This window comes from Alnus glutinosa, chromosome 9 (assembly GCF_958979055.1).
Source record: "Alnus glutinosa chromosome 9, dhAlnGlut1.1, whole genome shotgun sequence".
Lineage (NCBI taxonomy): Eukaryota > Viridiplantae > Streptophyta > Magnoliopsida > Fagales > Betulaceae > Alnus > Alnus glutinosa.
The window spans coordinates 22,412,481-22,426,531 of NC_084894.1; the positions used below are offsets into that span (position 1 = coordinate 22,412,481).

Here is a 14,051-nt window from a genome sequence, read left to right on the forward strand (position 1 = left end):
GAAATTATATTGTAGATGAAAAAAGTGCGCGCTAGAGAGGCTTTTGCCCAAAATTTCTAAATAATATCTTTTAGCATTTAGCATCATTCGATATTAAATCCGCTATATAATTACAAAATATTTTATTAATTTAATCACTTAACATTTACAATAAATCTTAAAAAATAAATTATCACTGTTTCTATTTTCTACTGCACATTTTTATAATTTAAGTTTAAATTCATCTAAGTCTTTTGTACGTACTATATATTTGTAATAATAGAATTTGATTTATCTTTTTATATCAATAAAAGGTTAAACTATTTATTAAGAGATTCTTACAAGTGTATATTTTACCAGAACCACATTAAAAGCTATTTTTTGTGTGTAATATATTGATATTATATTTTTCTTAATAATATTTATGTATGACTTTACCTCTTCGGTGCAGTGTACCTATTCCTATAAGTTTTACTGAATTCATTGTTTATTTTGGATTTTCATGACCACGTTTTTGTTTCTAATATAGGGCTTGTTTGCCAACGCCCACGGCAGACGGGAGTAGTAGACGGCACTGTTTATAATTTTTTTTTTTTTATTTTTACATTTTTCAATACCAATCAACATCAAAACATTCTAACTTTTTTTACTTTTTATATCACATCAATAATTTTTTAATTACTATTTAAATAAAAAATTCACTACGATACAAATTTTTTCACTTTTCTATACAAATACTTTTTACTGTATATCACATCTATCACTTTTTATAATTTCAAAATTAACAATTTACTAACAACCCACTACTCTGCACAGGTCTGTCAGTTACCAAACAAGGCCATAGAAACAAAAGCCTTGTCCAATAAATTGTATGCTGTTAGGAGGACTTTGGGTTTAGGGTGGACTTGCTCTTCTCTGGAAGGTGGCAGGGGAAGTCGAGATTGTGAATTTCTCTTTGCGGCACATAAGCGCTAACATTTGTGTGGGAGGTAGGGGGTGCTCTTTGATGTTCACAGGTTTTTATGGCAATCCTGACCCAACTCTTAGAGAAGCCTCATGGAAGTTGTTGGCCCATCTTAGTTCACTCATTTTCTCTGAGTGGCTTTGCGTGGGAGATTTCAACAAGATAACCGCTCAATTTGAAAAAGTGGGCGAACGAGCCAGAAGTGAAGTGCAAATGGAGAAATTCCGAGAAACGTTGTGGGGATGCGGGTTGGGTGACCTTGGTTACAAGGGACCGAAATTTACTTGGAGAAATAAAAAAGCGCCTGCTGAATTTGTAAAAGAACGTCTGGACAAGGCTCTGGCCAATAAATGATGGTGTAGCAAATTTCCAAATTTCACAGTGGAAGTTCTCGCTGCTTGCAGCTCATATCATAATCCACTATGGATTAATTTCTGCTCTTCCTGGCCTCTCAACCATCAGGTCTGAAATTTCAAATTCGAATCCTCTTAGAATGTAGATGCTGAATGTGCAAAGGTGGTCAAAGGGGCATGGGACAAAGATATAGAAGGGGTGGATTCAGGGGCTGTAACAATTGCAAAAATGGAAAGATGCAAAGTTGCCCTCACTGCTTGGGGCAGAAACAAATTTGGGGATATAGGGCGGATAATCCAGGGTCTAACAAAAAGTTTGGAAAGGATGCAACAGAGGGAACATCCGGGCAACATGGAAGAAATAAAACAGACTCAAGAGGAGATTCATTAGCTGCTGGAAATGGAGGACCTTTACTGGAAACAGAGAGCAAAGCAGAATTGGTTCTAACATGGTGATCGAAATACAAAATTTTTCCATGCCTGGGCCACTCAGAGAAAGAAAAGAAACCACATAGACAGTGTGCATGATGCAGGGGGAAGGGTATGGACAACTAAGGAAGATATTGCCAAGGCCTTTGTAGACTATTTTCAGAGCTTGTTTTCCTCAGATGATCCAACTGATATTCAAGACTGTCTCTCGGTAATTTCCCCCAAAGTTTCCAGTGACATAAATGATTCCCTCATTCGTCCTTTCGTTCTAGAGGAGATTGACACTACTCTCAGGAAAATGCAGCCCTTGAAAGCCCCGGGCCCCGATGGGTTTGGTGCCTTTTTTTTTTCAGCAGAATTGGGACATTGTGGGGTTGGATATTTGGAAGATGGCTCTGGATTTCTTGAACTTGGGGATATTTGATCCAGCACTAAATTCCACCCACATAGCATTGATTCCTAAGGTATCTAGTGCAGCCTTTGTTAGTGATTTCTGCCCAATCAGCCTGTGCAATGTTGTGTACAAGATTTTTGCAAAAATCTTGGCAAATAGGCTAAAGATGGTGCTTCCAGCAATTATCTCCCCTCAACAGAGCGCCTTCGTCCCTGGCTGGCTCATTACGGATAACATTCTTGTGGCATATGAAACCCTACATACTATGTCCACGAGAATGAGGGGAAAGAAATGGTTCATGGCTATAAAAGTGGATATAAGTAAGGCGTACGATAGAGTCAGATGGGCTTTCCTCGAGGGGATCATGAGCAAGTTGGGTTTTAATGAGGTGTGGATATCGAGGGTGATGACTTGTGTCACCACTATGTCCTATTCCATTCTCATAAATGGAACTCCTACGGGTAGCATCTTTCCTACTAGGGATATTAGGCGGGGGATCCCATATTCCCTTACCTTTTCCTCTTATGTGCGGAAGGGCTTAGTGCCTTTCTGTCCAGTGCAAAGCATCAAAGATTAATCACGGGGGTTCCTATTGCACCAAGAGGATATAAGCTTAGTCACATCTTCTTCGCCGATGATAGTATATTATTTTGTCGTGCGAATTTTTCAGAATGGTGTCAAATTTTCAGGCTGCTCGAAGTGTATGAAAAAGCTTTAGGCCAGAAGCTAAACAGTGCAAAAACAGCTATTTTTTTTTCAGCAAAAACACGGGCAGAGCTTTCAAGTATCATATTCAATCTGTGATGGGAGTGACAGTCACCAAAGGGTATGAAAAATACCTTGGTCTCCTTGCCCTTGTAGTTCATTCAAAGCTGAAGGCTTTTGCTAGCATCCAGGAATGTGTGCAGAAACTTGTAGATGGATGGAATGAACGGTTCTTATCTCAAGCGGGTAAGGAGATTTTAATTAAGGCTGTTATTCAGGCGATTCCCACTTATAATATAAGCATTTTTTTTGCTGCCTAAAAGGTTGTGCAATAATCTAAATGGCTTAATAAGCCATTTTTTGTGGGGCACAAAAATAATTCTCATAGGACAGCTTGGGTGAAGCGGGAAAAACTTGACAACTCTAAGCGGAATAGTGGCATGGGTTTTCGAAATTTAGAGGTGTTTAATTTGGCTTTACTCACTAAACAGGGCTAGCGGCCTCTAAAGGATCCTACATCTCTAGTGGCTCAAATTTTAAAGGTAAAGTATTTTCCTCATGGTTCATTTCTATCTGCTCAACTAGGCAGGGCCCCTTCTTTGGCTTCGAGAAGTGTTTTCAAGGCTAGGGATGTTCTAACAGGGGGTCTACTTTGGAGAGTAGGAAATGGAGAGAGTATTAATATATGGGGTGACAAATGGCTTCCTTCTCCAACTACTTTCTAGGTGCAATCTCTAGTGCACATTTTACAATCGGATGCTCGAATTTGTTCTCTAATCAACCCGAGTACTAGTTGGTGGGACGTGGGCTTGGTAAGAGCTATTTTCAACCTGACACAGGCTGAGGTGATTCGTGGTCTGCCCCTTAGTTTTTTACGTCAACCAGATACTCTCATTTGGCATTAAACAAATAAGAGTTGCTTCACTGTTAGAAGTGCATACTTCCTTGAGCTATCAAGGAGGGTAAGAGAAGAAGGGGAGTGTTCTAGGCCTCAGGAAGTGTCGGAGGTATGGAAAACTATATGGTCACTACAGGTTCCAGGAGTCCTAAAATTGTTCATATGGAAAGTGTGTAACAATGCACTGCCAACCAAAGAGAATCTGTTTAGTAGAAAGATTCTGCAGGATCCTCTATGTCCAATTTGTGAAGGTTAGGTAAAAACTGTTTGGCGTGCTCTATGGGATTGTCCACGTCTATAAGAGTCTGGCAAGAGTGCTCACGACAAATTCAAAAGTTGTCTTTAAAGGAAAGTGGCTGGTTGGGCTGAGTTCAACAAATGGCGGACAAGCTGGAATCCTAGGTTCTAGCTAACATATTCTCTGTTGCACGACACATTTGGTTAAGAAGGAATGGTGTCGTTTTTGGCCGTACCTTCATTGCCCCTTTATAGGTGGTTTGCTAGGCAAGAGAGGCGTTGGGTCATTTTTTTTAGGCTAATGTTAAAGTGCCTATGGTGTCTTTGGGTCCCCCACCAACTGTTCCAAGGTGGCTAAAGCCGTCTCCGGGATGGGTAAAATTACACTGTGATGGCGCTCTAAATTCCTCTGCAAATAATATGGGTGCGGGGGTTGTGGTTCGCAATGAAGCGAGGGAATTCTTGGCGGGATTAGCAGTCACAATCCCATATGTTTCAGACCCTTTGATCGCGGAGGTGATGGCTGCATGGTGCACTGTGGAGTTGGGAAGAAAGCTGGGTTTTTAGAGTATTATCCTGGAAGGCGACTCTTTGATCACTGTTGGTGCACTTAACCAAGCTATCCTTTGTTTAATTAGTTACGGGCAAATGATAGAAGACATCCGGGTTCGTTTATTATCCTTCCCTACTTTTGTTGTTTGTCATGTTTGTAGGCAAGCAAATACAGATGACCATTCTTTAGTAAAACATGCCTTGGCTTTGAATTCTGAGATGGTTTGGTTGGAGGAGTGTCCTCCTTTCATTCTTCATATTGTAATTGTTGAAAAGCTTACTGGCAATTAATGAAAGTTTGATCGATTTCTCAAAATAGAGATATATATATATATATATATATATATATATATCTTAAACATCTTAATGGGATGAAATCTCTCACTTCATCCTCGATTTTTAGTTCATAGAGTAAATACTAAATTAAATACATCCTATTAAACATTTGTAACTAGAGTACCCAGATGTAGAAAGGCCTAGAGGGCCATTTGAGAGTTTATTGGCCGAAAGGTAGCCCCAACCCAAGTTTAAGGCTCAGGCTCACCAAGCAACATATGCACATAATACACTAAAACCATCCTCCTTGGATACTGTAACACCTTGGTCTTAACTAGGGTTAAGAAATTAGTAAGTTATGCCCTATGGTTAGTGAGGATTAAGTTTGAGTTAAGCAGATGGCTTCGCTACGCTTTCCCCCCTCGAGGGGATCCATAATCCCTAAGAGATGCTTGCTTTGGTTGGGTTTCATAAGTGTTATGTTTCTAGTATTTTCTTTTAGTGCTATGACCTCGATCAAGGACAATCATATTACCCCCGACAGAGTACTTTTCAGAATCAACCAGTGGATAATCAACATAAGAGCCAGGATTGTGGTTCGCGGATGCAACACTGATATTCTCTACATGACCACGGGAAATGGATCTGGAATAGTTTTCAAGCCAATTTATAGCTGTGGATCACTCCGTGGAGTGGGGGGATAGATCTCAAAGTCCCAAAAACCCTAAGGATCGATCCAAGCTTTAAGAGGATCGATCCTTGCCAGACTTCATGCGATTTCTATGATTTTTAACGATGGTTTAAGTCTATATATACCCCCTTAACATAACCCTATACTCCATTTCGTTTTCCTAACCCCAATGGAGTGTTTTGAGAGTGAGAATCAGAGAAAATAGCAATAAATGTGAAATATAATAGTTTCTGAAGGTTTTGTTGGGAGTTTCAAAGCTCCGCAATGTGAGGAGATTGTTTCTTATTCTTAGTTGCTAGTCTTGTGTGATTCATTCCTCTAGGTCAGTGTGTGAGTGAGTGTTCTTGGTTCATATTGGTCATTGGAATATTGTATTAGAAATAATTTACCGTTTCTTTTTTTAAACCATAGTTTTTGATGTGATAATGATTTTAATTGGTTTGTTGTGGGGTTTTGCTATTTTGGATTAATGAGATCATAATTGTTGTTGAGGTTTAATCATTGTTTGTGATTGATTAACGAGTTGTAGACTCCGTTGTATTTGAAACACAAAAGTTTATGTATTTGAGATACAAAGGTTGTGATTCAAAGTTTGAGGTCTTAAATAATGTCTAGGATGATTCATGTGATTTTTTAGAACCCTTTTAAGAGCCTTCTTGGGGTTAGGATAGGTTTCTTTGGGGTTCATTCATGGGTGTCTGGGATGTGCTGGGATCGATCTCAGTTTTACAAGATTGATCCTACCTTAGCACAAGATTGATCACCCCAACCAAGATCGATCCTAGCCCTACCAATATTGATCTTGCTATGTTCAAGCACCATGTTTTGTTGATTTTTGAGTTTTATGGTTGGTTTTTTGTACAATAAAACCTTATAACGTTAGGGTTTTTTACATAAATATTGTTGAACAATTTGATGTGGGCAAGGGTGAAGCTAGCATTTGTAACTTGGGGGGGCAAATTGAAGAAAAAAAATAATTTTGGGGGGTTTAAATTAAAAAAAAAATAGAAAAAATTAGGGGTAAATTTTTAATTTTTTTAATTTTTTTTTTTTATACATTTTTGGGAAAGCCTTGGGGCTAAATTAAATAAACAAATTTTGGGGGGGCCAAATGAAAAAAAAAAAAAAAAAAAAATTAGGGGTAAATTTTTAATTTTTCTAGATTTTTTAATTTTTTTGGAAAGCCTTGGGGCTTGGGGGGGCAAGCTCCTGAATGGCTCCACTCTTGAATGCCTACAATCAAAATGAGTGAAACTCACATGAGTACTATTATCTTCTTTGATGGCATAATATTTTATATATGAAACATGCATGCTTTATACTTGCACGAAAACATTTTTATAACAATGTGAACTCAATTTGATACACATGAAATACTTGTAAAAGAATGAAACTTTGTATAAGTGTTTATCATTGGATGCATGTAAATGATAGAATAATTGTATCATATGACATGGCTTTTAATCATGGGCTTACCATTATACGAGCATGACCTTATAGTCCAGTTTTATCTTTATATTTTTGCCACTTTGATCCAATTGATCAGATAAGTGACCGGCGTAGCTATATACACATGGTGATCACGACGAAACAACATCACTAGTAATATGGGTCACCCAGGGTTGGACTTGGTCGAACTACTAGTTAGTGGTTACTATTGTACTTCATTAAGGCACTGATATTGTACCAGAGGTCCAACGGGACGCGCAAGCCCTACCGTGAAGGAGTTAAAGGCACATATAAACCATATGAAGTTGAGCTATGATTTACATTTCTTATACCAAGAACTGTCTACATGATGGGGTACTTTATTCTTAATTCTTTCTATCAGGTTTATGAGTTCAATGCATTGATAATTGCATTCCATGTGATATTTATTTGCTAAGTCGTTGACTTACATTCGATATGTTTATACCTACAAAACATTTTTTTTTTTTTGTTTTATAGTCGATCATTTGTCAGATGAGGGAACCTCTATTGAGAAAAGGACAAGATCATAGAAAGGGTCTTCCCCAGAGAGAGAGTCTTCCAGAGAGTTTTGCTTTGCCGGGGAGGGAGGCTCCCTCCCCCAGTAGTGATTTTGTTCCTCCCTAGTGTTAACCAGTGGAGGTTAGTTTTCTTTCAGCCATTAGGGTTGTAGAGCTTTTATTTCCCCGGTAGATTCGGTGGTGGTTGATCTTCCCCTAACCCTTTAGGCTATGGTGGTTTGTGACTTTTTTTTTTTTTTTTTTTTTCTTTATTTTCATTCAGGCAGGGAGGCTCAACTCAAGAAGCCAGTTTGGGGGAGTGGCTAGCTTTTCGTGTCGTCGTCGGAGTGCTTTGGCCAGTTTTTTAATTGTTTTTTCTTCATATTTTTGAAGCCAGATCTACGCACGTCTGCCGACTTCTGCTAGACACGCATCACCCAGCTGCATTCCCCTTCGTCGTCAACACCCGCTGCCAGAAGCATAGATCACGTCGATCGTCGGAGCTTGGTGCGTGGTCTTCACACGCTCGAGAGCCTTTTGCTCTTTGGCGCGCGTGATGGTCACGCTCCGCCTTTTTTGGCCGTGCACCGTGGGGGATGGAGTCTACCATGTCCGATCTACGGCGGGGTGCTACCAGTGACAGCGTGTGTCCTCCACGCGTTGCCGTCTCGGGCGAATTCAGCCCTGTCTCCACTGCATGCAGCTTGTTTTGGGTGTTTTTCTACTTTTTGTGTGTTATGTATTCCTCATGTTTCTCCAATATAGTCTATCTATGTATTGCTCAAATTTTATTGAAATTTTTGTTGGCTTGATGCTAGATCGGCTCTATTTTATTTTAGAGTGAGCGTTAATGTAAGAGAGATTCAAATGTAATTCTAGTAAGATTTGTTATTTCTGCTTAGACAGCTGTTTTTTAAGTTAGATCATTGTGGCTTAGAGTATGTGGGGTTTTGTCCCTCTATTCTCAAATTGTAAGCCTTAGGGCTTTTTCAGTATTTATAATAGCACATACTATTTGTTCAAAAATAAAAAAAGACGAGGGAACCTCTAAGGCCTCGTTTGGTTCGCGGTATAGACCCTTTGAATGTAATGTTTATTCCTATGAAATAATAATTCATTTATTTGATAGGGGCCGATTCATTGGAATAATTACTCTAATGGTAATAATTATTCCCTTACGAATATACTATAATATTTTTCAGGAAAAACCATCCATGTTCCTCTAAAAAAACAAGAGAGATAGTTATTCCTAAAGGAATATACTATAATATTTTATAGGAAAAACCATCCATATTATTTTTGTATTTTTCTCTCAACCTTTTTTTTTTTTTTTTTTTTTTTTAAAAAAAAAAATTTAGAAAAAACCAATGTGTGGTTGGCCGACCACCCCAATTGTGGTCGAAGAGTCACAGATGGAGTCAGGGGTTCTGAGGGTGGTCGCACCACCCTCTAAACACCTCATGGTGGACCCCTGATGGGCTTCAGGGGTGGCGACCGTAACCACCATTGGAGTCCTCGGAGCCACCCCCAAGCATCGTCGAGGGTGGCCCAGGCTACCCCCAAATGCTCCAGGGGTGGTCACACCACCCTCGACTCTATTTGTGGCTGGCTGACCACCCAATGGGATGATCAGTCAGCCACACATTGGTTTGTCCTTATTATTAGTTTTTTTATTTTTTTTTTATTTTTTTTTAAACTAAAAGAAATAATGTGTGGTTTTTTTTAATAATTTTGATTCGATTTTCAATTAAAGTATATGTGATGTCAACAAACTAATGATTGTAAATAACTATTCCATTCCACTATCTTTCATTCCCAATAATAACTATTCCGTTTTCTAATGGAATACTCATTCCGCAAACTTAACGGAGCCTCTCTAATACTAAACCTACCAAGAGCATCCCATTATTTTGTAGCCCACTCGTTATATATATATATTTTTTTTGTGATAACTTCACTTATAACCCATGATCTTTTATCACTTTTGCAATTAAGTACTCAAATTTTAAAAAGTGTCAATTTAGGGTATCTATATTTCAATTTTAATCATCTGTTAGAATTTTCAGTTAAATCCTATCAAAATTCTCAAAAAAACTTGCGTTTTTGATAAAAAAAAAAAAATTAATTTTTTTTTTTCAAAGATTAAGGCATGGGTATTTTACAAATTCCGTTAAATTTTAATGAATATCTAAATTCTTGCACTTTTTTTTTCCCCTAAAAAAATAGGGGTATTTTGAAAATTTTGATAGGATTTAACAACAAATTATAATCGATGGTTGAAATTCAAAAAAATTGAAAGATAGATACCATAAATTGATACTTTTAGAAGTTTGAGTACTTAATTGTAAGAGTGATAAAAGATCAAGGGTAAGTGAAGTTTTTTTTTTTTTTTTTAAAGGTTAGGTTGGTTGAAATTAACTATTTTTTTTAATAATTCTTTTTTGGTTTTAAAAATAAAAATATTAATAAACAATTTAAATCAGAGTTAACAATTTTTTACATGACTTGTGAACCCGATATGAACCTAACAAAAAATTAGCGAGTTATAGTTAAGGGGTCTACTCGTTCAATTAAACAAAAAATTGTCAGTCTTAAATGTCGCATATCAGGTTTGGATAGTATTGAGACATGAGTATTAATAAGACTATTTAACCTTATACGCATATCTCAATATGACCCGAATATATGAATTTTCAATCTCACCTTTGAACACAAAACATTCGTGAAAAAAAGAAAAAAAGGAAAAGAAAAAAACAACCCACCGTTTGATGTATTTTTCTTATCATCAAATTACCCGCTCCTGTTCGCCAAATCCGACGGTCTCAAGTGGCTGCAAGAGCTATCCACCTGGACCATCTGTAATCTCTCTACTACGGACCACATTACAAATAGCCTTCACTTGATGGACAGAGAAGGAGAGAGAGAGAGAGAAGAAATTGAAGAAGAGAGAAAATGCCGAAGTTCGATCCATGGTCCGTGTTCTTCAAGCGAGAGTGGAATCGGAACTGGCCGTTCCTGGTAGGGTTCGCCATCACCGGGACCATCATCACCAAGATGTCTCTCGGCCTCACAGGTACGCTACCCTCCGATCTTCTCCACCTTTTGTTTTTCTCATTTGCTGTTCCAAAACCCTTAATTCCATTGATTTGTAATCACTGCAGAGGAAGATGCGAAGAACTCAGCCTTCGTTCAGAGGCACAAGAGGTAAATTCTCCGATCACCAAACCCTAGATTTCATCTATCCCCATCTTTATTTTGCTTCTGTACATGTTTTCTAGACGAGCTACGCAGAGCCTTAGAAACTGAAATGTATTATATTTGAAATCCAAGATTTGGACAAACATTTATTGAACTAGCTAAATTTATAAGGCTCATTAGTGGGTTTTAGCCTCGGATTAGATTCAACAACAATGATATATACGTGTATTTAATGTAGGCAAGGAATCTGGTTATGAAAAGATGTAGGATATGCAATTATCTAGAGCTAAAAATAACTGCAGTAGAAATTTTGGTAAATGGTCATGTCTCTTTGTTAGAGGGAATAAGTAAGTGTTATATTTTATAGTAGGTGTATTGTTTTGGAAAAAGTTACTGTGGTATGATTCTAGGCTAATGGTATTTTTGCGACATTCAAATTGGTAGAACAGGTTCATGTCTTTTATGAGTTTGATCGTCTGTTGTTTGTACCACTTCATTGGTGTGTATGTAGTTCTTGTATGAAACACTGTTAATCTGCATATGGGTTGCTTGTTTTTTTATAGTGTTTTGGTTCACTCGGAGGCATGGTTACATGACTAGCCAGCAGCCAGTTGCTTTGGGACTTCTCTGCTTTTATTACAACCATATGATAGTCCTTCAACGCTTATTATTCTTTGATATAAAAGTGCTATTGGCGGCTAAGCCTATATCTTTTAGCTATTTATATTTGTGCGTTGGTATTACTTCAGAACCTCAGATAGTTGAGGTGGTTCTTTAGCATCTGTTGTATGAAGTTTAGTGGCAGGTTCTTACTCTGTGGAATAATAGCTTATTAAGAGGTTCACTACCCATCATTGACATAGTCAAATGATGAAGGTTGACATGGTGTCCCATGAAAAGTGACTTCTAGATATGGATCTCATCTAAGCATTTTTGCTTCAGGAGGCTACTCTTTTGGATTTGTTTGCTTGTATCCAACTTTTTACCGTAAGTTCATAATTGCCTGGTGTTATCCCTTTAGTGCCTGGCATGTAATTATTAAATTCCTTTTCTTCTTTTTTTTTTTTTTTTTCATTGGTACATGGATATTGGATCCTGGCAGTTGAATATCTGTTTGTGGCTGCAACTGGAATGAAGTTGCAACATATTCTCTCTCTCTCTCTCTCAAACTACATGAAAGCATACTATTCCTATGTGACATGTGGCAGTTGCTATAAAATATAACATATTGCATACTTTTGTGGTTGACACTGAGTTGGAGTTTGCAATGGTTGGGATACAATGGTGGTGTATTCTTTTGTTTCTCATGTATTTTTTGCTACAGAAAAAGCCCAAGAAGTTAGATACATATGTATGTCACTTAAAAGAGTAGTGTTGGAGCAAGTATGGAGTTAACAACTAATGATTTGATAAAGACACAAATGAATGGGCTTTCTACTTCTTCTTATTCTTTTTTCCCCTTTTTCTATATGAGTGACAAATGAATGACTTTATGAACTTCAGTTATGGCTAAACATCTTAACACATTATTCTTTGATAAATTCTTTATTTGTTGACAAAGATTTTCATGCTCATTCTAGTTCCCCTTGGAAGACATTCTTTTTAATTTCATAATAACATCATTTATTAACCATGGGCACCAGACCACCAACTGGACCTCCTCTCTATGGAGTCTCCAAAAATTTCAATGCTCTCTCTCTCTCTCTCTAGAGAAATCCTAGCTTGGTCTGTTTCAATGATATAATACCACCCATGTTCATCTTTGGAGACTTCATCGGTTGCTATGGCAACAATGAGAGCTGTAGACCTCCTACCAAATTGAGTTTTTATAGGGCAAGGACACAACGTAGTGTATCCATTTCCATGTACTCATTTCATTTGTATTTTAGTTTGATAGATGTGGCCCAAATATATACAAAAGCACCGAAATAGGATTCATGTAGTTGACTTTAAGTGATTGAATTAAAACTGTTTGCCACGTATATTTAAGTTGTGAATCTTTTGATTGTGTATACTTTCGTTTTACTTGAAGTCCTTTTACCTTTATTTATTATAGTTTACTTTTTTTTCTTTCTTTACTATAAAATCCTGGTCTCCTTCTTAGTTCAATGGGGTGATCATGATATGAATTTCATATGACCATTTGTATTGAGCTAAACTTGAAAGTTAGAGATTGATATAATGGTGTATGATGAACTATCTACTTCAATCTACTTACCAAAAAAAAAAAAAAAAAAAAAACTATCTACTTCAATCTGCTGCTATTGTGATGGTATTTATGAATTGCTTGTTTTCAATGGCATTTTTAGTGCCATGATTACTCCATTTTTGTCTGAGACAAGGAGCTCTGAGTAGTTCACTATTTTGCATGGTGTAAAGCTTGATTCAGGTAGCACGTGTAATTTGGGATCAATATGGGCTTGATCTATTACTATGTTGTATGTTATTTTTAACTTAAGTTCTATCATTAAGGTGATCTGATCTGGTTATAATGTTATATTGCTCAAATAGGATTAATATTTTATTGCATGTGAAAATTTTTGTATGTTCAAACATAATGGCATCAGTAGGTATATATTTCATGATTCCTATGGGGATTAACAATGTCTAAATTCTTCCTAAATTTTCTAGGTGACTTCTGAATGACATTGCAGCTGCTAGCAAGTTTGATCTTATGGCAAGAAGGGAGGTTTGCCTGCTTCTTCTACATGTGGATTAAAATAACACATCAGAGATTTTCTGGATACTCTACTTTTATTTTTCCTATCAGCTGTTGTTTTGTCATGAATAATGTTGAGGACTTCTATTTGATTGGTCATGTAGCTTGTGCACTTGAGCTGATAATTGTTTAAATCAAAATGGAACTCAAAGAATTACTTCATATTTGTTTTATTGCGATAGCAATTTCATTTGAATTTCCTTGGCCTTTTGGCTTGGGTCAATTGCAGAATCTATTCTCAGTTGTTTCTTTGTGTTCTTTCTCTTTCTTTTTTTCCTGGGCTATTCTCAGATTTTTTAATTTGGGAATATTTTGTGTCAATTTGTTCTTTTTACCTCAATTTCCTTGCTCTTTACATAGGGGCTGTAGATTTTGTGCTGATGGGATTCATGTCACTTTAACGATCACAAATTTTGAATCCAAGAAGTGGTCTCCAAGTTCTCTTCACACATGCTCTTCAAACCAAGCTTATGTCTCTTATCTTTCAGCTCACACTAGCAGCTTTGGTTATTCTGGCATGAGAATAGATGAACTTATAGTTTTCTAATTATTTTCTCACCAGAATAGTTGAAGTACGAAGTCTCTAAGAGCAAAAATGACAACTCCGACTGGGTTTCGGCCCCTTTAACATTTTAAGTTGTCAGGTTGCAACTGTCTTGCAAATCTAATACTGGTATAGGACTGAACAT

General features: G+C 37.2%; 1 protein-coding gene across 1 annotated transcript; it reads left to right on the forward strand.

Moving 5' to 3' along the window:
- The first annotated feature begins 10,337 nt into the window (after positions 1 to 10,337).
- LOC133877189 (ATP synthase small subunit 6, mitochondrial) lies at positions 10,338 to 10,653 on the forward strand. Its single transcript, XM_062315436.1, has 2 exons — positions 10,338 to 10,518; positions 10,607 to 10,653. The coding sequence occupies exons 1-2, from the start codon at positions 10,398 to 10,400 to the stop codon at positions 10,651 to 10,653; spliced, it is 168 nt and encodes a 55-aa protein (XP_062171420.1). The 5' UTR covers positions 10,338 to 10,397.
- The last annotated feature ends 3,398 nt before the right edge of the window (positions 10,654 to 14,051 follow it).

Coding starts and splice junctions, on each gene's coding strand:
- LOC133877189 (XM_062315436.1), top strand. CDS start 10,398: ATGCCGAAGTTCGATCCATGGTCCGTGTTCTTCAAGCGAGAGTGGAAT. Junction 10,519..10,606: donor GATGTCTCTCGGCCTCACAG/GTACGCTACCCT, acceptor TAATCACTGCAG/AGGAAGATGCGAAGAACTCA.